We start from the raw sequence: 24,333 nt of genomic DNA, 5'->3' as shown, positions 1-24,333 counted from the left end.
ATGAAGTGCAATACAAGCAATGACATCAATTACTCCCCAATACTAAGCAACATTGACCTTTTGATTTGTCGATTTCTTAAATGGCAATATCTTGGAAGATATGAAAATATTAAATGGTTTATATTTTACTTTTTTTACCACGAAACAGAGAACCATTGATTTTGATAATAGCCCGTGGTATTTTTTTCTCAGTGTCTAGAGTCGAACTCCACGAAAATGTCAGCCAGTGCACTAGGACTTGCTACATCTGTATTATATTGTCATTTGTGGTATTTGTCAAGCTTTGTCATTTGATAGTTTATTAATAGAACTTTATGGAGGTCAATAAATGAGACTTTGTAAAAAGCAGGCACTGATGCCAAACTGATACCTTGCTAAAAACTTGAGTGAAAGGTCATGATTTTCATATAGAATTATATATGTTATTTGATCACTTGATACAAGCCTGGAAAGGTATCTACAATAAGAGTAGAATTCCATGGCAGCTGGTCATGTCCCCATTGTCAAACCAAATACATGTCATCAATTTTGATAGCTTGTGCATTAACCTGTCAAAAATGAGACAATAACATATGCATATCCCTGGGCCCCAGTTTTCTTCAGTTATTTATTGGAAAATATAATTTTCAGCTCAAGGTTACAATGACCTTGACTTTTAACCCACTGACATCTAATTTGTTAGGATTCTCTGCTGTTCATGACTAACCAGCATACTAAGTATGAGGTCCCTGCGCCCCAGTGTTCTTTGATTTTTGAACAGGACCAGATTTTCAGTTAAGGTCACCAAGACCTTGACCCGCTGACCTCAAAATCAATAGGGCTTAGCTACTGGTGATAACCAACCTGCCTATCAAGTTTGAGGTCATTGTGCCGAAGTGTACTTAAGTTGTTGATATTGAACTTAAACAAATTTTCAGGGCAAGGTCACCATGACCTTGACCTTTGACCCACTGATAGGGTTCATCTACTGGCCATGATCAAACTGGTTACAAAGTTTGAGGTCACTGGGCATAAGCATTCTTAGTTATTGATTTGAAACAGTGTGGATGGACAGACAGACCTACCAACATTTCTTGTTTATGTTTTCCATAGATTTTGAAAATAGCCCCGATTTTTATGGTGTTTTTTTTTTGAGAAAACATAATCATATAAGATCATGTACCTTACTTTATGCCACCCTTTGGGGCCATAACAACAAAATCAAAATTAACTTGTTTTCATCTTAACCAAATATTATTTTTTAAAAGGCATGAACTATTTCTGTGTTTATTTATCGTTTATTCAAAATAAATCTTTCATATTTACATAATCCAAAGAACATTAACGCACAAAAAAAGGTAGTCATGTGGAAACAGTAATAACCTTCACACTTAGCTGAAAAGAGTTCCTTAATTATTTTCTTTCCAAAGATAAGATCAGTGTACACTTAGCAATGTGCATCCTAATATTTCCATGATCAACAGAGAAACCATATAGTCTTGACATACTAAAATAATGCGAGTGTCAAAATTCTATGAGAATTGTTGAATGGTGTCCATGATCCAAGGCAAGAATGCTGTCACACGAGCATACACACCTGGAGCATTGGCCTCTGCACATCCAGCCCCAAACGAGGTTGCCCCCATCACAGTGTAGACGCCGTCTACCTCGCAGACAAGAGGCCCACCAGAGTCCCCGGAGCAGGAGTCTATCCCACCAGCCAGGTAGCCAGCACACACCATGTTCGGTGAGATGGTTTTGTACAAGCGAATGCATGTTGCATCATCAATGATTGGCACTCTGGCTGACTTCAGCATGTTCGGGTAAGCTAGTAAAAAAGAAAATACAGTCTTGTCATCCTGCCATAAATAGTGTGGACAAAAATACCATGTGAGCATGTATCTTCTTTCAGCATAATGAAATACTGTATTTTAACCATAGTTGTATAAACATTTATGGACTTTTTGAAAACTATTAAACATGTATGGATAAAGTTAACAACTTGCATTTCAAACCTGAATTTTATCTATACATTACTGGTATATCCAGAAATGGTTCATAAGTGTATAATTCATTCGATTGTTTAATATCATGACTTGGATATTTTTTATAGTTTTGTCAGAAAAAATAACTGACTTAATGAAGTTAATTGGTTGAATTACCGGTCCTGTTTAACTTAAATGTAAAATTATATTTTTTGAAGCACAATGCATGTCTGAAAAAGGGCATCAATAGCATATTCAAATTAACGACACATACCATACTCATCTTTCCCCCAGCCTGAGATGTGGCACTTCTCTCCTACAACGTATGGTGTGTCCTCCTGTGGCAGACATGCCGGCTGAACCTCTTCATTGAACTTGATCCCTGCCCCGTCCTTGCGCTTCACTTTGAGCAGGGCAAGGTCATAGTCAAAAGTGTTATCTGAAATAAAAAGTTAATAGATTTGTATTTTTTGCTGATTGATTTGAGTATTATGACAACTTTACCAGATGCCAGATACCTGCCCTTGATTAAATAAGAAATCTATAAGCTAATGATAATCATTCAATAACAATGCCAAAGTTAAGCCGTTCCTTACACTACTTTTGTTTGAAAGAAAAATTTTGAAAAAAAAATAAATTCTATAATAAATAACTGAAATGTTACAAAGAGATTGCTTTCAATATCTAGTGCATTTATATTGCATATATTATAGTAACATGTACTTAAAAATTTAACATGCCCTTAGAAACAATATATAGGAACCTGAGAAAGAAAAAGAAACTAACACCAGAGTGTTAAACAAGTTTGCTCAATCCTTGCATTCATAGAGCATAAAAAGGACATACCATCGTATCTTGGGTGGCTGATCATTTCTTCTAATTCAAACTCCTGTTCATGATCATCTAAAACCTTGTTGTCATGGTCACCAGTCCGCACCAGTATGGCACTTTTTGACAAATCCCTGCCACAGACAAAGCCAGATTTAACAACAAATTGTAAGAAGGAGATGCAATTTAAGTTTCTGTTTGGGATTATGCATGGAATAATCATATTAAACTCTGAATATTCAAATAAAGATAGACTAAGGAAACTCATTTCTGGCCAGATCTATGAAATCTATATCATTGATATTGTATATTATCCGATTTGTATACATTCTTCAGTTTATTCAATCTTCATATTTGTTCTTATTTGTAATATAAACTGGTTAAATCAAATGATGAACTGACTGAAAACAATGTGCAGCACTTAGTATCCAGTGTTTGTTGAGAATGGTTCCCCCACACCAGTGACTGTGATAATCGGGCTCTATGATCCGTCGCACCCCAACCTGCCATGGGTAAAAGCCCTTTGATGCTGTAAACCCTCCTATAATGCGCTCAAACTTCGGAGGCGGGGCCAGTTGCTTCTCTTCCATTGGTTTTTCCCTCTTCTTTCTTGATCTAAACTCTCTAGGTCTCCTTCCTAGCAATAAACCTCATTCAGGTAATTATATGATATAGTATTATACCAGTATCTTAATTTCTTGGTGTTACAAAGACAAATAAGAGTCTTATTTATTGTTATTCCCTGAAAACATGTGTATCTTTCAGAAACTACAAAGACTACAAAGACTGACTTCATCAGGACCTTAATGTTAAACAAGACGAGTTAAAACATCTTGTTACTGCACTTGTGCATAACATTTCATTTGATGGCTAAATTAAATACATAATCTTGTTCCAGCTTACCACAGATGAAGTCAGACTCCTCCTGTTCCTCTGTCTGGTCCCCATACTCTTCCTCCGTATAACACACAACCCCGGCATCCTCCCCATGGGCGCAGTTGTTGATACCAAGCCCCGGATGGCCACATTTGACGATGGAGCTCTCCGTCCCATCACAGTCAACGTCATCAAATAAGATCTCCAGCCTGTCACTGCCAGGACCATACCTTCCCTCCACTTTTGCTTCTCCAGAGCTAATGTTAATGTAATTAAATTGTATTTCTTAATCTTATAATGTATAAAACAAACTTACCTCATCCTTAAAAATGTTCTCAATCTGGATACGTTCACTGTCAAAGCCTGTCAAACTAATATGAAAGACTATTTTCTCCAGAATATAGAAATGAAAATTGAAATGAAATAATTTCTCATCTCTCATAAAAAATCTCAGTTGATAAAGTCAGTACGAAGTAATAGTTCATTGTCTAACCATTCTAGTAAAATGTACAGCATTTACCCTACCTTTATCATCTCATCCTAGTGGAAATGGTCAGGTTAAATATTTTCCCTACCTGTATCCCATCATTCTGCATATGACGGTGGCATCATTGTTGTCCCACTCATCATCACAGATGGTTCCCTGCCTGCCTTCCACAATAAGCTCCACCCGACCCGCGCTGGCATCCGGACCATCCACCAACTGAACAACAACAGGGCCAACAGGGCCAATCTCATCTGGAGGCACTGACATACAAATTAGTTACAGTTTTACAGTAACTTAACTTACTCTCAGGGTTATCATCTCATAGAATCATCAACAGAAAAATCATTTATGAAGTCAATAAAACATCACACACAGAACTATATCAATTATAAAACAAGAGGGCCATGATGGCCCTAAATCGCTCACCTGAGTAAAAGAGTTTAACCTTTGTTATCAATAAGCTTTATATTTTTCTCACAGAATATTGAAAAACATACTGGTCAAACATGTTGCCTGGATAATCACTGACAGGACTTGCCACAGTTGCCTTCACACTAGCAGGACTTGTCACAGTTTCCTGCACACTGACTGCACACTGACAGGATTTTGTTCAGTTGCCTGCACACTGACAGGACTTGATGATTGATTGCACACTCACAGAATTTGATTCTCATACCTGCACACTGACAGGACTTTGTTCAGTTGCCTGCACTCTGACAGGACTTTGTTCAATTGCCTGCACACTGACAAAACTATGTTAAATTGCTTGCACACTAAAATGACGTTTAGTATAGATACACAAACAACAAACAGTGCACCATCCAATAAAATCAATAATCTGCCTTAAGCTCTAAAAATCAAAGAGCAGTAGACAATCATATTCTATTATTGCTTCTCCCATCTAGGTCAACATCACCATCATTCTACTATTGTTAATCATTTTTTTCTGTGTAAGGTTTATTCACTATCTACACAGAAGATAAGATTTGTAGCTTAGAATAATCTACATGAAGTTTACAATAATATACATGTTCAATGGAAAAGTCTGATTATTAAATTTATCATTCAGTAAAAATGCAATTTCTTCTAAAGAATAAAGTGTATAATAACTATTTTAATCTATGATCCTAAAATAAGAACAATAATTACCTTAGAAGTGACTGTGTTGAAGACTAAATAAAATTTAAAATCTTTTCCCTTGTAACTAAAAATAGAAAGCAGTGGAATCTCCAACAAAAAGGGAGACCATATAGCAAGACTTGCTGCCCTTGTTTCAAGGGTAAACTTAACATAACTATCAAATTTTAACAAAATGTATAATGAACTTGTAACCCACTGGGTAAGGCCAATTTTTCTTCAGGCGGCTTAATTTGAATAAACATGGTAGATAACCAATAGACAATGTTACACACCAAAATTTAAGCACTAGGCCTAATAGAATTTGCCAAAAAAAGTTTTGTAAATTTTCTTTTAGGTTGCCATGGCAAACAGAGTTTTGCATGGAATTCATTTTTGGGGACAATTTTGAAAAAGCACCAACCAAGAATCATTCCTATGAAGTTTCATCAAAATTGTCCAAGGGGTTTAGGAGAAGTTGTTGCTTATAACCAATTGTTGACATTTTCCTTTAGGTTGCCATGGCAACCAGAGTTCTGCATGGAATTCATTTCTTTGAACAATTTTGAAAAAGCACCACCCAAGGATCCTTCCTATGAAGTTTCAATAAAATTGTCCAAGGGGTTTAGGAGAAGATGGTGATTATAACCAATTGTTGACATTTTCCTTAAGGTTGCCATGGCAACCAGAGTTCTGCATGGAATTCATTTCTTTGAACATTTTTGAAACAGCACCAACTAAGGATCATTCCTATGAAGTTTCATTAAAATTGTTCAAGGGGTTTAGGAGAAGATGTTGCTTATAACCAATTGTTGACATTTTCCTTTAGGTTGCCATGGCAACAAGAGTTCTGCATGAAATTCATTTCTTTGAACAATTTTGAAAAAGCACCAACAAAGGATTATTCCTATGAAGTTTCATCCAAATTGTCCAAGCGGTTTATGAAAAGAAGATGATTATAACCAATTGTTGACGACGGACGACAGATGACGGACGCCAGACATAGACCGATCACAATAACTCACCTTGAGCACTTTGTGCTCAGTTGAGCTAAAAAGCAATCACATTTTTTTTTCAAGAATATTAATAATAAAATGTGTTTCAATTTACTAGCTGGAAGCAGGGAGAATAACATACATGTTGGTAGTTGAGGCAGGTCATTGCTGCAGAATGCCCCTGCATCCTCCGCATGGTCACAGTTTGACACGCCCCAGTTTGAGGATGGACAGTCCATAAGAGACATTTCCTCCCCAGTACACTCAACCTCGTCCAGCCAGATAGGCCCTGTACCCAAACCGTACGAGCCACCCGCCCGTGCCTCACCAAACCTTTGAGATATCAGGATATATATTTACATAAGCCATAAGCTAAATTCCAGAATACATTTTTATTAAGGTTTTATAAGTTATGCATTATACTAGTTATACTAGTACTGTAACAATTACAAACACACACTTATCAGCAAGTTTCATTAAATGCCAAACATGTATGGTAGCTTATTATACACAAGTTTGTATGATAATATTTTATCTTGATGTATTGTTTACCTTGAGAAAATTATTGTTATTAAACTAGCTCAGGTACAACTTCTCTACCTTCAAAAAAACAGAAGGGTGATACCTAAAATAGTAACCAACAAAGGCATAACTTTTCTTAGATTAAAGTCCTGCCTAAATGCTTTACTACAAAACCATGTTCCAGCAGGTACCTGAATCCAAGCATTTTACAGAGGACGATAGCATCATTGTTATCCCAGGAATCATCACACACTGTACCAGTCACCCCATTACGAGTTATCTCCACTCGGCCTGAGCTTTCAGTGCCATTCTTCAACTTCAGCGAAACAGCTACATAAAATAAAACACTTATACACACATATAAGGGTTAAAATTGTTTCGAAGTGAAACTTTCTCGTTATGATATTTTAAGATGTTTAGCTACATGACTTAAATGGCAGGTATAAGGCTAATTGAATATATCAAAGGCATACTTGTACTAAAAACAATTTACCCTGTGGCATTTCAAATACCTTTTTTATTTAAGGACTGAATTGGGCAGTTGATGTCATTATCTAGGAATGAACACAGTTGGGCTGTTGTCCAAAGGACTCCAAGTGTAATTTAAACAGCCAAACTTATTACATATATTTACACCAATTCCTTATGACTTGTTCATGAATTGTTAAAAATTTCCTCATTCCATTTAAGAAAACCTTACAGAAATTCTTACTAACAAAGCGAGTAACAAAATGAGTGCACTCACATTCACAGTCATGTGTACCATCACCCTGTTCATCTCCACATTCTGGGTAACAATCACATGTTCCGTCACACACGCCGCTGGCCGATATACACCTTCCAATGCTGCACGTGTACTGGTCAGAACGGCAGGCTGGAATAAGAAGGGGGTAAACTGGAGACATATGCAATACCACTGAGCACACGGGGAAACTTGAGAAAGCAGAGACCTAAAACTATTATTGACCATATTTAAATGCTGATCATAATTTGCCTGCAGTTAAGATACTGGGCTTGTGCCTAATTCTGGACAAGTGTGTATGTTATTTTACAATAACTTTGCAGTTTGAAAGTATTTAAAACAAGCTAATTATTTTGGGTTCCAATTTCATATATTCCTTAAACAGTAATTTATACTCAACCTTGCCAAATAAGCTGCTTATCAACAACAGTCATTTTAAAGCAGCTGAGTGCCTTAATATAAAGTGTCAGATTATGAAGACACTGTCAGGAATAAGGCACTTGCTCAATGCATGTTTTTTTGTCTCTCACTTTAACAAATATCAACTTAATCTGTTTGAGGATTGTCACAGTACTACATTGTATCATTGTCACAGTACTACATTGTATCATTGTCACAGTACTACATTGTATCATTGTCACAGTACTACATTGTATCATTGTCACAGTACTACATTGTATCATTGTCACAGTACTACATTGTATCATTGTCACAGTACTACATTGTATCATTGTCACAGTACTACATTGTATCATTGTCACAGTACTACATTGTATCATTGTCACAGTACTACATTGTATCGTTGTCACAGTACTACATTGTATCGTTGTCACAGTACTACATTGTATCATTGTCACAGTACTACATTGTATCGTTGTCACAGTACTACATTGTATCGTTGTCACAGTACTACATTGTATCATTGTCACAGTACTACATTGTATCATTGTCACAGTACTACATTGTACCGTTATTGCTTACTTTTCTGGTCATGACAATGAACTCCTGCCACCTCAAACGAGCGGCAGTCATGCACCTTCCAGCCCCGGTGTCCGCAATCTGCAATGGATGCCTCGCTCCCAGAACAGTTAACCTCGTCCAGGAAAAACTGACCATTCCCTTCCCCAAACTTTGAGTGACCAATTGCCTCAGCATATAAACTAAAACACAAAATTCAATACTGTAATAAAATACAGCATTTGTATTAGTGTGACTGTCATTTTTCTAACAATTATCTGATTTTTTTTGTCTGCTTTATTAATTTACCATGGTACCAGTATTGCACTTATTTTGATTCATAAAAAGCAATCAACAATGCAAACCGTCAAATACATGTATTTTAGATGTGCATATAAATGATTTTGTTGCTAAGTCATTAAAGAATAATTTTGGGTATATTTGATAAAATAATCATTTGAAGTGCCAGTACAAAAAGCAATGCTTTGAGCAGGAATTAAGAATTTCTATATATTTTATCATCTAAGACATCATCCCACCTGTTATAACCAAGCATGCTGCACACAACAGCGGCGTCATTTTTGTCCCAACTGTCATCACATATGACCCCCCACTTGCCCAGGTATCGAACCTCCACCCAGCCAGACTGCTCGTTGTCCCCGCCAACCAGACGTACCTCCACATCCTCCCCAGCTCCTTGAAATAAGGTAAAGGACATGATAACAGGGAAGTTCAAATTTGTTGATGGCTGAGGCACTGTTTGCCCAATTACATATACCCTATTTAGTATTTAGTATTTAAGGCAAACTGCAGATGTTCAAATTTTTCAATGAGCATAAGAGTTTAAACTTTGACTTTATGAGTACCTATTTTCTATGTACAAAACATACTAAATGATTTTGACAGCATTATGATGTTGAAGACCTTAATGCATGAGCTTCCAAGTCCATAAAAATCGTAAGTACCAGTAATCATATATTAAACAATAACCCAGTTACTTTTACCCACAAACTCACCACAGTTTTGTTCATCTGAGAAGTCTCCACAGTTATCCTCCATATTACACACCAGTCTATAGTCCACACATCTGCCGTTTGTGCAATTGAACTGACCCGCACAGTCACCTACAGGGAACATGGAAGTATAAAACTCTATCATTCTTATATATCTTAAATTAACTATATTCAACCAAGCTAGAAACGTATGTGATTTGATGAAAGTCATGTAGCTCCATGTAATTTCTTCATGTTGGCTATTGAATTTTATAGAAAAATTTACAATATTGACATTTTTACTTTTCCGCATTCAATCCTAGGAAAATAAATGAAATCCTCCACATTATTGTGGAGTCAACAGTCGAGGGGTGAATGCGATAAGGTTCTAAGTGACATTAAATAAAGTCGAAGATACAACCTTTTCGCTTTCAACCTTCGAACTGTTACTGTTCCTGACTTTTCCAGACTGATGATGTTAACAGTGATTACTGACCGATCTGTGATGGGAGTTCAAACACGGAGGAGGCATAATTCCATGAGTAGATTCTGAGTCCTGGCAGCTCAACTAATTCTGAGAGGTCACACTTCCTCTCCTCTACATCGTACGAAAATGCGCGACACACATAGCTCTCCCGCACCACGCAGATCTTGGCACACTGAAAATAATGCAGTGTTTTGGTGTATTTGATCGAAAACAGTATTTTCTTACATCATTGTTACAATAATACAATAGGTAGGTCTACATGATAGGGAATGAAATGGACTTTTATCTATATGAACAAATGTCAACAAGAGATGTTTGTCAAACATTATGCCCCCCCTGAGCGCCATGTTGTCAGGATTATATGGACAATTGAATGAAATATGCATGGACCGAAATGACAGCCGATTTGTTGCTGTTTTAAGATTATGACCATTAAAGTGTGAGGATAAAGTGTGTTATGACCGTCATGACCTTTGACTCTATGAACTCAAAATCCAGAGTCATTAGCTGGTCACCAGAAACCTAAATGTCAAGTTTGAGGGCCATGGGTGCAGGCATTGTCAAGTTATCAAAAGACAAGTTTTTTTCGTTCAAGGTCACTGTGACCTTGACCTTTGACCCGATGACCCCTTAAATCATAAGGGGTCATCTACAAGTCAGATGCAACTCCAAGTCAAGTTTGAAGGCCATGGGTTCAGGCATTGTTGAGTTATCAATCGGACAACCTTTTACCATTCAAGATCACTGTGACCTTGACCTTTGGCTCTATGAATCCTAAAATCAATAAGGGTGATCTACTGGTCAGGCTAAACATCCATTTCAAGTTTAATGATCATAGGTTCAGGCATTGTCGAGATATCATTGGGGGAAGATTTGTTAATTTTTTTTGCATTAAAGGTTACTGTGACATTGACCTTGGCCTGATGAACCCCAAAGTCAATAGGGGTCATCTACTTGGCAGGCCCAACCTTCATGTCAAGTTTGATGACCATAGGTCCAAGAATTGTCGAGTTTGCTTTCAAGGTCAATGTGACCTTGACCTTTGACCCCTAAAATCAATAGAGGTCATCTACTGGTCAGGCCCAACCTCCATGTCAAGTTTGAGGGCCATGGGTGCAGGCATTGTTGAGTTATCACTTGGACAACCTTTTATCAATCAAGGTCACTGTGACCTTGACCTTTGGCCCAATGACCCCTAAAATTAATAGGGACAATCTTCTGGCCAGGCTCAACCTCCAAATCAAGTTTGAGGGCCATGGGTGCAGCCATTGTCAAGTTATCACTCGGATAACCTTTTACCATTCCAGGTCACTGTGACCTTGACCTTTGGCCAGATGACCCCTTAAATCAATAGGGACCATCTTCTGGCCAGGCCCAACCTCCAAGTCAAGTTTGAGGGCCATGGGTGCAGGCACTGTCGAGTTATCACTCGGACAACCTTTTACCATTCCAGGTCACTGTGACCTTGACCTTTGGCCAGATGACCCCCAAAAACCATAGGGGTCATCTCCTGGTCAGGCCAATTCTCCAAGTCAAGTTTGAGGGCCATGGGTGCAGACATTGTTGAGTTATCAATCGGACAACCTTTTACCATTCAAGGTCACTGTGACCTTGACCTTTGGCCCAATGACCCCCAAAAACAATAGGGGTCATCTACTGGTCAGGCCCAACCTCCAAGTCAAGTTTGAGCGCCATGGGTGCAGGCATTGTTGAGTTATCACTTGAACAACCTTTTACCATTCAAGGTCACTGTGACCTTGACCTTTGACCCATTGAGCCCAAAAAACAATAGGGGTCATCTACTGGTCAGGCCCAACCTCCAAGTCAAGTTTGAGGGCCATGGGTGCAGGCATTGTCACGTTATCACTCGGACAACCTTTTACCATTCAAGGTCACTGTGACCTTGACCTTTGGCCTGATGACCCCCAAAAACAATAGGGGTCATCTACTGGTCAGGCCCAACCTCCATGTCAAGTTTGAGGGCCATGGGTGCAGGCATTGTTGAGTTATCACTCGGACAAGCTTTAAAATTATTTTACCATTAAAGGTCACTGTGACCTTGACCTTTGACCCGATGACCCCCAAAATCAATAGGGGTCATCTACTGGTCAGGCCCAACCTTCATGTGAAGTTTGATGACCATACGTCCAGGAATTGTTGAGTTATCACTCGGACAAGCTTTGGTCTACCGACGGACCGACGGACCGACCGACATACCGACATGCCTGTGCAAAGCAATATACCCCTCTTCTTCGAAGGGGGGCATAACTAGTAATTTTATGCATTCATTGAATATCACTTAACAAACAAAAATAACAGCACATGTTTAATTTTACAGTCCCAGATCTCCATAACTATACCCATATCATCCAACAATTATAACAAACCTTAGCTCATGAACTTACAGTTTCATTTGAGATTCCCATGAATGTTTCCTGGACAAACGACTCCACCAGTTGTCTGTGCTGCTTCATTGTAAACTGATCTATGGTATAGTCTGAAACACACAATTACCGGTAACTAGAGGAATGCCACTTTTAACCACAACAATAGAAGCCAAGGCGACCTGGGTTCGTTTCCAGCCTTGGCGCATGTGAGTTTGGTAAGTGGTCACCAAGCCAGACAAGTGGGTTTTCTCTAGTACTCCCGTTTCCCCCCACAACACAAGACCACACTCTCACGCAATATTGTGCCAATGAGAGTGACTTAGTATAAGCTATCATAGCTTTCTTCACAATCATTGAAAAATATATAATATTTAAACTAATAGAAGCCAAAACAAAGAAATGTCAATTATGATCTGCTTTGCTAGAGCGATTAATCTAGAGCCCTCAGGAACTATTTTAAGAAAGGAACATCTTTTATATCTCATTTGCATAATCAACAAATGAAAGAAGAGCGCCAACTATCACAAAACACGCCTGTCCTTTTTTTGAAGACTACAAGTTTAGTGATATGTGGTTGTATGTTGAGCCAAATGTTGTGTGAGCCGACACTGTAAATACAGTTTTGCCAACGCAAGGGTCATATCTCTGGAGTGAGGGAAGCAACATAAATGGTTATTGAACCTGACCAAGATTTTATTCCTATACACATTCTGAACAAAATTTGTTATCATAGAACAAAGGATTCTAAAGTTAGTACTCGGAAAAGACCAATTTTAGGTAATTTTTATAATTAAAAAATGATAACTCTCATGGGACTCAATGTAATGCCCATACACATTCTGACTAAATTTAGTGATGATTGAACAAAAGCATCTATAAAGTTATAAATCAGACATGACTGATTTAAGGTAATTTCTATAATTAAAGAGCCATGACTCTCAAGTGACTAGAGCAATATGGCTGGTTGTTGAACTCGTCCGAGATATTATGCCCATACTTATTCTGACCAAATGAATAATGATTGTACAAAAGCTTATAAAACTATAGATCAGACACCATCCACCTGCCCACCAGCACATTGCAGGCAAACTATAATACATCCTGTTCAATGAATTACTTTGATGGACCTCTTGAGTTTTTAACATGTGAGAAAAAAAATGGATAGCATGGATATAAATTAACATGCTTGCTGGATACTTGTGTGTATGTTTGATCAGGAAGAACCCTTAGTACACACCACAGTTTCGTTCGTCCTCGTTTCCCTCACAGTCTGTCTCATGGTCACAATGCCACTGAGAGGCAATACACCTGCAATGTTACATTACATTATCAAACACCAATGCCATGTTAAGAGGATGTTTGTTTAATGTTGGTGTAAGGTAAAAATGTAATTTTCTGTGTTCAAAGGGAGATTAATTTTGATCTTACACCAAAACTCAACAAATATTTTCTTCCTATTATGCCAATTTTAAAAAAAAAAGTCAACTTAGTTGGTGTTTATAAGAAAATTGAGTGTCATATATATAGTTTTGGTGATGTTATTTCAAACATTTTTAAACTGGCACTTTAAAAACTACATTACATTTGCTAAACAAAAGGAAACCACATTCTATGAAGGATTTTGTGCTGCATCCATTTTAACCAGCATGATGGCCTTTTGTGTTATGTAGGTGAAAATATATATTTCACTGCATTAAAAATGTATATATGTCATAACACTACCTAATAAAAAGTCAAATACTAAAAAAATACTAAACATTTTGTTTTAAGTTCTGCCAATTTTGTTTCTCCCACTGGAAATTGATATACTTTTAAGGTTGAAATACAAGGATGAAAGGTGCTTTGTTATACATGTATATCAGTTCTAATGATGTGAACGAAACATTGCAACTACTGCCAAACCTTTTTTTCCATGATGTCATACAACTTACTTATTTCCAGCAGAGCAGTAGAATTTGTTATCTGGACATTCGGGAGCAACTGTAAATATAACATGATTGTTTACATTTAATATATTACCTTTGTCATCAATATAAGGAATGATAAAAATAAAAAGTATTTAAAGAAGTTGAACTGTTCCTACCTGTGGGAGAGGGAGTGGTTGTCGTAGTGACAGAATGGGCGTCAGAGCATTCTGGGACAGGACAGAAGCCAAAATGTCCTTCATGGTCCACGTAACACCAGGGGCGGGAGTCAGAGTCCGGATTACGACAGTGGTTGTGACCAGCCAAACCCTTGTTATAGCAGAAATTACTGGTAAGAAGGAATTATAAAGCACATAGAGCTATTACTTATGTAGATATGCTCAAAAGATCTCATTCCTTCAATCCCATATTTATTTATTTTTTCATAAAAAAACAAACTACAAAAAACAACATAAATATTGTGCAATGATGTATTATGACTCATGAACATTAATTTTGTACTTATGTAGATATAATAGGGGAGTCCCAGTTAATCAAGGATTTGTATATATTTTCAACCTAACAAGATGTGATAAGCAATCGATTTCACCTTTGGGAGGCTGTTTACTCATACAAATAACAATGCATGAAGAAATTGTTACCCATGATTCGCATGTATTCATGTAAGGAGCATACCAAAATGCCTCTTGGCTTTGTTAATATGGGTTGCATAAATATTTACCGTTTTTAAATATTATATCAAGACAAAAGTTATAAGACAAATGATATAAGGATATAATTAAACATGAATACGGCTTCATTACAGTCTCAAATTCCACATGTCATCTTCATGGAGGAAGTGCAAGTAAACTACAATGATGTTAGTGTTAACGTCAGATAACAGTAGGGCGCATATAGCTGTCATTCAATTTCGTTAGGAAGCAATAATTACTTTTTGGGACATATTTAAAATATCAAAATAAACATTTGAGGGTGATATGAAATTGCATTTATGCGGCTTGAAGTTCTTTAGTAAATAATCACTGCATTGCATGGTTTTGCTAAATTTAGCTTGATGACACTGTTAGACTTTGGCTATATTTCCAAATAAGAACAAGCTCATCATGGTTTCTATGGTTTCAGGATCATGAAAAATGATAAGCACCATGAACCATTTCACTGAGTAAATTGACCAACAGAAACATGTATACATTAAAATAAAAAAAATCAGAGATGTATTGCAATTTATAGAAAATACTTTTAGAAAATGTACAGTGAACTTTGATGTGTTCGGAGGTTTTCAACATGAGTGTGCTCCTTACATTGCTATATCATGTTTTGTATTAGTATACAGTGTTCTTTTATTGCAATGACATGATTCTACAATTTATTGGGACAACCCTCATAAATAGAAGCTTTGATCTCGTAAAAGAGTGAGTTGATTAAGAACAACCGATGTGTTTTCTTCTCTTCCTGTGCTTTTTCTCAAGCAATCACCTAATTTCTGTGACGGAGATATTTACCTTGTCCGGGAACTTTTCTGGTGTGTGTTTGTTAGAGAGAGCCCAGTAGATACAGGGGGTGCCTTTCTCAGTATGAGCCATCGTTCCTCTGTAGGAATCCCCATTACCAGTGTAACATTCTGTAACAGTATGCAATTGAACAGTAAAATTCTAGGGCTAATCTAAGTGAAAAAGCGAACAATTTTCTATCATTAACTAAATATGTTAAATTAGCCACCACAATTTTTACTTGACAGACAAATTAAGAACACAACCCCTTACTGTACATCTATCCACATATTCACTTTCATTAATGTAGCTTTTATACCTTTTGAGTTATGCCGATTTCAAGTCAAAAGTGGTATCTTCATTTCTTTAGTTGTTAAAATGATGTACATAATCTCCCATAATCATCAAGTTTCTAGTGGTTTCTAATGTAACTTGCTAGATATAAGTGCAGACAGACAGACAGACAGACAGACAGACAGACAGACAGACAGACGGACGTAGGGTAAACCAATAGTGCCCTCTTTTGAACCTGGTAGGGAAAGCCATAATATTACCTTGAGTGACATCCTTCTCTTGCGGAGACTGCTTTGTCTCGTTCACTTCCCTGGGTCTCTCACACATGTAGCGGAAGCCGCTCTTGAGGCGTCTATTGGTCCGTTTGCATACCTCGTCCATCCAGAACATGTACCCTACCCACTGGGGGCCTACAGACTTGTCAGGATGGGCGAAGGATGACTGAAGGTACAGGCATTTTTCATTTCTCTTGTCACTTGGTTCAGCATTTATGTTTCCTGGCAACCATCCTAAAAATAAGTGTATAATTTCAAAGATGTAGATAAAGCTAGTTGTAACTAAGATTGTTCAACACAATGCAGTTATTTTTTGTAGTTAACAAGACGTCAATGCGGCAACGCCGCATTAAAGCCGGATTTCTTTGATGATGCAATTTTGCAAACCTAGGATTTGAGCTAGTGACCTATTATTTTTAACCAAAAGGACCCATATTTATACTTATCGGAGATATCGTTCAAACAAAAAACCTGATCAACAGAAACTATTTGTGTGAGGAAAAATGAACATTTTATAATAAAATAAGCCTTTCCAATAAGACCTGTCCCAGAGACCTAGTTTTTGACCCTAGATGACACACTTTATCATCTAAGATTTCATTTTATTATGACATTGGGAAAATAATTCCTAAGATTTGACCTAGTGACCTAGTTTTTTTATATGAGGTGACCCATATTCACAAATGTTTAAGACAACATGTAGACAAATATTCTGACTAAGTTTCATAAAGATTTGACAAAAATTAATGAATTTATATGACCGTGGAATTCTTTCTCCTAAGATTTGACCTTGTGACCTAGATTTAGGCCGGGGATGACCCATATTTAAGAACTTTCTAGATATTATGCAGAAAAATATTCTGACCTAAGTTTCATGAAGATATGAAAAAAATGTTGAATTTATGACGTGGAAATATTTTTTTCCTAAGATTTGACCTAGTGACCTAGATTTTGACCCCGGTTGACCCATATTAAAAAAATATGCAAGATATAATGCAGACAGGCATTCTCACCATGTTTCAATAAGATTTGATAAAAATTGTTGAATTTATTACCGTGAAATATTTCTTCTAAAGATTTGACCTAGTGACCTAGTTTTTGACCCGAGATGACCCATAATTATTCATAATCAAGATAACATGCTGACAAATAGTCTGTCCAAGTTTGATTACCATTGGATAAAAACTCTTGATTTTATTACATAAAATGGAAACTTTAATGCAGAATTGTTAACGCCCGCTTGCCCAACCGGTTTTCTCCATTCTAAAACCCGTCATTTTTGAAAAATCCGGCTCAAAACCTTATGACTTAAAATATTGAGTTTATCATCAGTAATTAATTCAATTTTAGTTTTTATTTTGGTTTAGAAATGAATTCCGCCACATGAAAATAAATTTATGTACCTGGAAACCACTTGAAATAATCAATAGACACTTGAACAGTCCTCTCTATGGTGGAAGAGTGACCACCGGTTCTGCGACCACCACTTCGCAACTTGGGAGCTCGACGTTGGCGAAAGGACGCGGGGGACTGGAACCGCTCCACTGTCTCCCACATCCAGCTGGAGCCATCCTTCACACCCCCAGTTAGGATTGGTTCTAAAGTTTCATGTATTTAGTAGTTTATTCACAAATCCTAAAAATAAAATTTGTATACAATCTAGATTTCAGACTCGGGTATAAACAAGGCAACACATTTGTCTAACAAATGTCCATTTCACACCGTCAGACTCGGGTATCAACAAGGCAAGGCAAGGCATTTGTCTAACAAATGTCCATTTCACACCGTCAGACTCAGGTATCAACAAGGCAAGGCATTTGTCTAACAAATGTCCATTTCACACCTTCAACCTATTGTGTCGGCAGCTGTGACAAAACAAAAGAATATTAAACTTGAAACTTAAAACTGTTTTATTTAATTAAACGCCTATTTTTGTACAAAACCACATTCAATGGCGTTGTACATCAGTATAAAACATGTAAAATAACAGACATAAAACATTGATCAGAACACAATAAACTTATAATTAAAAAATTTAGAAGATAATTATGAGAAGTTAATTTTGAGAAATGTAAATGAGTAATAAAAATATGAATAAACACTACCATATCGATCCAACATAGGAATCTCTGAAAAGAATTTCTTTTTGTCACTTTGCTTTGCAATATGGCCATTTTGTAAAAAAGAAAATCGATTTAATAATATTTTATATTAAGTATACATATTATAGTAAATGACAGCCTTTGAACATATGAGCGATTTCCACAACGCAACACATAATCAGTGTCTTAGTTAACAGACTACTTCATACTTGGAATACACTGAAATATATTTCATAACAGACTGGAGAATTGAAAATCGGGTCGTTCTAAACATCGGTTCCCTCGAGGTTTAGGCTCGGTCCCCGGCAACCTCGAGCGATCACAGTTTTACTGTATATTGAAAACAATGTCGAAAAGTCTCTTATATAGTGTATTAACTGTTACTGTACCACGATATCTAAAACAGCGCATTAAAGTCTCTAAAAAAGTGAGTTTTCAGGCTTTTCTTAAAAGTGTCTAAAGAGGCAGACTGTCTTATAATTAAAGGCAATTTGTTCCAGAGCTTGGAGCCAACTGTATTAAAACTTCTATTATTACACACACACACCTATTTAAGTATGAATAACATCACTAATAAAAGACATTCATGTACATTTCATAATAATGTATGGCTCATTCCGCAGCAGGTCAATTTTTTTTACCTGTAGACAACATGAAAGAGAATCTAACTCTAATCAATTACATGTACCACTTGTATATTGCCTCCATGGCCTAGTGGTTAGAGCGTCCACCTACAGAGCTGATATGGCTGGTTGCTGGCCCAGCAGGTACTGGAATAACATTGACGGAAACCCCCAATACATTACTATGCTATGCTTGGAAGTGAACTGTGGGCTAATTGGCTAGAAAAATCAAGTAATCACAAATTATTAATGAGGCAGTTTTACTTGTTCCACAAGGTGCTCGATGCTTTCCTGATAAAATATAATCTAGCGAAAGCCGGAATTGAACAAGGTCCGCCTTTTCAGTACAATAATATTTTTCAGCAGTCAAACCACTTGGCCGTCAACTGATGTAAGTAAGTACCTTGGTTGCCGACGATGGTTAAATAATCGATACCAATTGCCTTTCTCCCAGGCTGCATATGGCATAAGAACCGGGAGTACCAGATCAATCAAAGTGTATCATAATGATTCCAGCAGACTGGCCCTTATTTGAGATGGGTGACACTATAATAAACTTACACTTTCCCTTACCTACTTTATGTCCATGATTAATGCAAAAAACATTTATAGACATCAACATATTTATCTACATCTGTACTCAATAAGTAGCTGATCGTTTTTCCCCGAATTTTTTTTCAACTTAAATGACTAAAAAGAAAATACAAACCATCAGCTGCGCTTCCAAAAACGGTGGACAAAAAGTGATTTTCTGCTTCTGTTTCTATGGTAACCAGCCTGCCCCCTATTGCTGCACACTTGTTGACGGCATACTTTCGCTGGGTGGTAGTGATTGAAGACACAAAGTAACAGCTAGAAGGGCCTGCTATCCAGTCGTCTGGGCAACCTTAAAACAGTCAGTAACAATATTTATTTAATTGATGTGAATAATTCCTTATTGGCCCTAAACCCCTTGTTCACAAAGATTAAAATATCTAGCTTGCATACTTTTTGAGTTATCGCAGGATCCATTTTTTTCCAGACAGACTAATGATTTACACTAATCTTCTGTCACGTGGTCTGCAACCACATGTTTTGTCCAACAAATAAATAAAATGGCATGTTTAATCTCATACTGGCCTTTATACCACTGACCAACTGTCAGATTGCCTAGATTGAATTATTCTTGTTTATCGCATGATCCATTTATAGTCGGACAAATAATTTTAAAAAGAGGTGCATTATCTCCTAATTAATTTAGCTTGCATTCTTTTTTTATTATTGCAGAATTCAGACAGAGAGTGCAAACCTATCGGCTATTTTCATTTAGAAATACCCCTTTTTGGACTACAAAATCATTGAACACATCCCCAAGACTGATTTAAAGTTATCATTAAAAGTTGTACAATTACCCTAAATGAAAATTATTCAAACAGTTGCATAAAGTAATACCAGGAGCAAGATGTGCTTTTGTCGATGATAAATACTCCTTGCATGCCAATGAAATGGGTTTAAATCTAATACCACATTTCGTAGTCTTACATTGAACTGTGGATTTAAGATAAAATAATATGTCCTAATTTTATGCATAGAGCATTTTTTTTCTTAATTATTCACTGAAACTCTGTATCTATGTTTTTTCAAATTGCCTGACCTGTGTTAGGTTTGCACACAACGCCTGCCAGTTCCCCATTGTGGCAGTTACTGGGGTACTTGTAGTCACACCCCAGCAGGCTTGTTTCTGCACCCTGGCACTGTACGTCGTCCAGCAGGATGTTAAAAGAGGAAATGCTCCCCTTGCCAAATACGGATTGGGTTGTTACCCTCTCTACGCCACTATTAGACATTTAAAATATTTTTTTAATCAAAATCAAATGCACCAAAATTTGAGTGTTCTTTTAATTTATCATCAATTCAAAGTATAACTACAAGTATAGGAGGCAATCTTTTCAAGAAAAGCCCAATAATTCAAGATGTTCTAAAGTATGCATTACCAAACAGAGTTCTTCAATCTGACCATGAACCTTCCATCACCTGGTAAATCCAAGCTGCCTACAGGCGATGCTGCCGGTTAACATGTTCCATTCATCATCACAAACGCCGCCCCACTGGTTACGCTGAAACACCTCCACATTCCCTGCATACAGAGAGCGATTCTGTTCCCCACCAAGTCTGCAAGTTAACAAAGAATTACATGTTTCAGAGTTGAAATAGGACATACATGTTGCTATTTGAATGGGATTTGGTACTAACAGAGAGTCTTTAAAAGTAAATGTAGGAATAAAGAACAAGAACTTTCAATGTGAAATATCGTTGATACCTGTAAAAGTATTTCCTGTTCAGAATGAGAGATGGAAATAGCATGAACTTACAGATACTTTTCTTGTCACTAAAAACAGATACAAGGAAAATAATAACATAATGTACCGGTATACTATTTGTAAAATTATCATCACTTGTACACCTAAAACATTGAACAAATAATAAGGCAAGCATAGTTATAAATGTTTCTTTGAACAATTTTATTTAACTAAATGTACAATGTACCAGTTTTTAACATCAGTGCTCACCGTATCCTCCGCCCATCGGGTGGGACAAGGTAGACAACTGCCGTTCTACCATGGTAACCTCCATGACGATTACTTCTGCCCTTTTTCAAAAGATAATTACATAAATTCATCATTATGCCAGTTGAAAATTTAAGCGACCATTACTTGCAAACCTTTTCAACTTCATCAACTACTACATTACCATTGTATTTTTGTTTAACCTATAGTGCACAGTGTAATTAGAGAAAAATGTTTCTTTAAACTTTGTCACCTATTCCTACAATAATACCTTATTTAGTTTTAAGCAAAAAATCATAAGAGTAAACAATAACAAAAATAAGTACCGGTATTATCAAAACATAAAAACATGAACAGTTCATGAACATTGTTACTAAAATATAAAGCCAATTAATTATTAGAAAAAATGATAAAAATACATACCTTCTTTGCCAATGTGGTTGAAAAAATAACAAGTATCAAAATACAATAAATAAGACTTTTCATTTTCTTGTTGTATTTTTCAAAATGAAATCCAATGACATTGAAAACAATGTTCAGAGATACAGGCCCATGTTGACACAGAACTAAGAAAAGTTGCCAAAGTTTATCCACTTAAAACTGCCTTAATTGGTGGTTAATTCAAGTGCTTAATTGCCTGCTCTTGTTGTGCTGAGATGCTAATAACTGTGTCTAATCCTTCAACTCAGATTCATGTGTATGATAAGATAGCAAACTGAATAATACATCTAAACAGAATTTGCCATGCATAAATATCAGCATTTCTTTATACATTTCTTTTTTTCTGAATTAAAGATAATTCATTAAAGACTACGGTTGGAAAGCTGGAAATTCAGAATTGTCATGTTCTAGATATTTCTTTCCAGCAACTACATATACATGCAATTGCAAACAAGCCAGAGGTTAAAGTGCCAAACATAGACCTGATTCACATCAGCAGGTGTAAGTTGGCGAAATTTTAAAGTATTTTTAGACTCAAGTATGAAAAAATGTATTCACATATAGTTTGTTTTGAAAACCTCTTAACTTTTTCATTATACAGAATTATTTTGTTTCATGATTTATCATATTCTTATACACTGTCATGTCATACTGTAATGCACTTGCAGAACAAAATATGTCATTGGAAAAATATGTTTTCGAGACAATTAAATTAAATTTACCTTCCTCCAAAGTCTTTTAAAAATTTGTCCTTAATTCTATCAGCTTGATGACTTTCAGACAATAAGAGAATAGAATAAATATTATTAATTTCTTCCTTCCAAAATAGTAATATTTCTTTGCCTTTGATAATTACTACAAATTAATTGACCACTTGTTGTAAAAGTTTCCTTTTGGCATTTCACCCTTGTGGAGTTGTTTCTTTACATTCAGTTTCACTCACATACTGTGGTTTCACTTACTTTGTCATTATTGCCTGATGTAAAATTTCTAAAAAAAATTTTTTTTTTTTTTTTTTTTTAATATAAATTCCGGGGGATTTTGATCTCCCGCCGGGAGACCAGGGGAAGGACCAAAATTCCGGGGGATTTTTCCCCCGGCCGGGGGATATGGCATGTATGATCATGCTCACAGCAGTGCAAGTGCCAAACAAAAACCTTATTCACATCATGCTCACATCAGTGCAAGTGTACATGATCACATCAGTGCAAGTGTCAAACAAAGACCTTATTCAAATCATGCCCACAGCAGTGCACGTGCCAAACAAAGACCTGATTCACATCATGCTTACAGCAGTGCAAGTGTACATGCTCACAGCAGTGCAAGTGTCAAACAAAAACCTTATTCACATCATGCTCACAGCAGTGCACGTGCCAAACAAAAACCTTATTCACATCATTCTTACAGCAGTGCAAGTGTACATGCTCACAGCAGTGCAAGTGTCAAACAAAAACCTTATTCACATCATGCCCACAGCAGTGCAAGTGCCAAACAAAGACCTGATTCACATCATGCTCACAGCAGTGCACGTGCCAAACAAAGACCTGATTCACATCATGCCCACAGCAGTGCAAGTCCAAACAAAGACCTGATTCACATCATGCTCACAGCAGTGCAAGTGCCAAACAAAGACCTGATTCCTATTATGCTTACAGCAGTGCAAGTGTCAAACAAAGACCTGATTCACATCATGCTCACAGCAGTGCACGTGCCAAACAAAGACCTGATTCACATCAGGTTTACAGCAGTGCAAGTGTCAAACAAAGACCTGATTCACATCATGCTCACATCAGTGCAAGTGTCAAACAAAGACCTGATTCCTATTATGCTTACAGCAGTGCACGTGCCAAACAAAGACCTGATTCACATCATGCTCACAGCAGTGCAAGTGTCAAACAAAGACCTGAATCACATCATGCTCACAGCAGTGCACGTGCCAAACAAAGACCTGATTCACATCATGCTCACAGCAGTGCAAGTGTCAAACAAAGACCTGAATCACATCATGCTCACAGCAGTGCACGTGCCAAACAAAGACCAGATTCACATTATGCTTACAGCAGTGCAAGTGTCAAACAAAGACCTGATTCACATCATGCTCACAGCAGTGCAAGTGTCAAACAAAGACCTGATTCACGCCATGCTCACAGCAGTGCAAGTGTCAAACAAAGACCTGATTCACATCATGCTCACAGCAGTGCAAGTGTCAAACAAAGACCTGATTCACATCATGCTCACAGCAGTGCAAGTGTCAAACAAAGACCTGATTCCTATTATGCTCACA

The 24,333-nt window shown here is 36.9% G+C and overlaps 1 protein-coding gene across 1 annotated transcript; it reads right to left on the bottom strand.

The window, feature by feature from the left end:
- Positions 1–1,242: 1,242 nt before the first annotated feature.
- Positions 1,243–22,181, bottom strand: LOC128220288 (uncharacterized). The gene is made up of 25 exons (XM_052928635.1): positions 22,032–22,181; positions 21,612–21,691; positions 21,076–21,213; positions 20,696–20,877; positions 19,772–19,948; positions 17,741–17,935; positions 16,323–16,571; positions 15,781–15,899; positions 14,437–14,587; positions 14,285–14,333; positions 13,591–13,661; positions 12,372–12,463; positions 9,976–10,138; positions 9,504–9,611; positions 9,027–9,183; positions 8,512–8,690; positions 7,534–7,662; positions 6,980–7,118; positions 6,409–6,599; positions 4,244–4,415; positions 3,696–3,925; positions 3,195–3,429; positions 2,811–2,926; positions 2,239–2,403; positions 1,243–1,807 (listed from the first exon to the last, which is right to left on the bottom strand). Exons 1-25 carry the CDS (start codon positions 22,092–22,094, stop codon positions 1,512–1,514), a joined length of 3,846 nt encoding a protein of 1,281 aa, XP_052784595.1. The 5' UTR covers positions 22,095–22,181; the 3' UTR covers positions 1,243–1,511.
- Between the last annotated feature and the right edge of the window lie 2,152 nt (positions 22,182–24,333).

Source organism: Mya arenaria, chromosome 2, assembly GCF_026914265.1.
Source record: "Mya arenaria isolate MELC-2E11 chromosome 2, ASM2691426v1".
In the NCBI taxonomy this organism is placed as follows: domain Eukaryota; kingdom Metazoa; phylum Mollusca; class Bivalvia; order Myida; family Myidae; genus Mya; species Mya arenaria.
This window is presented reverse-complemented; position numbering and strand designations above follow the sequence as displayed.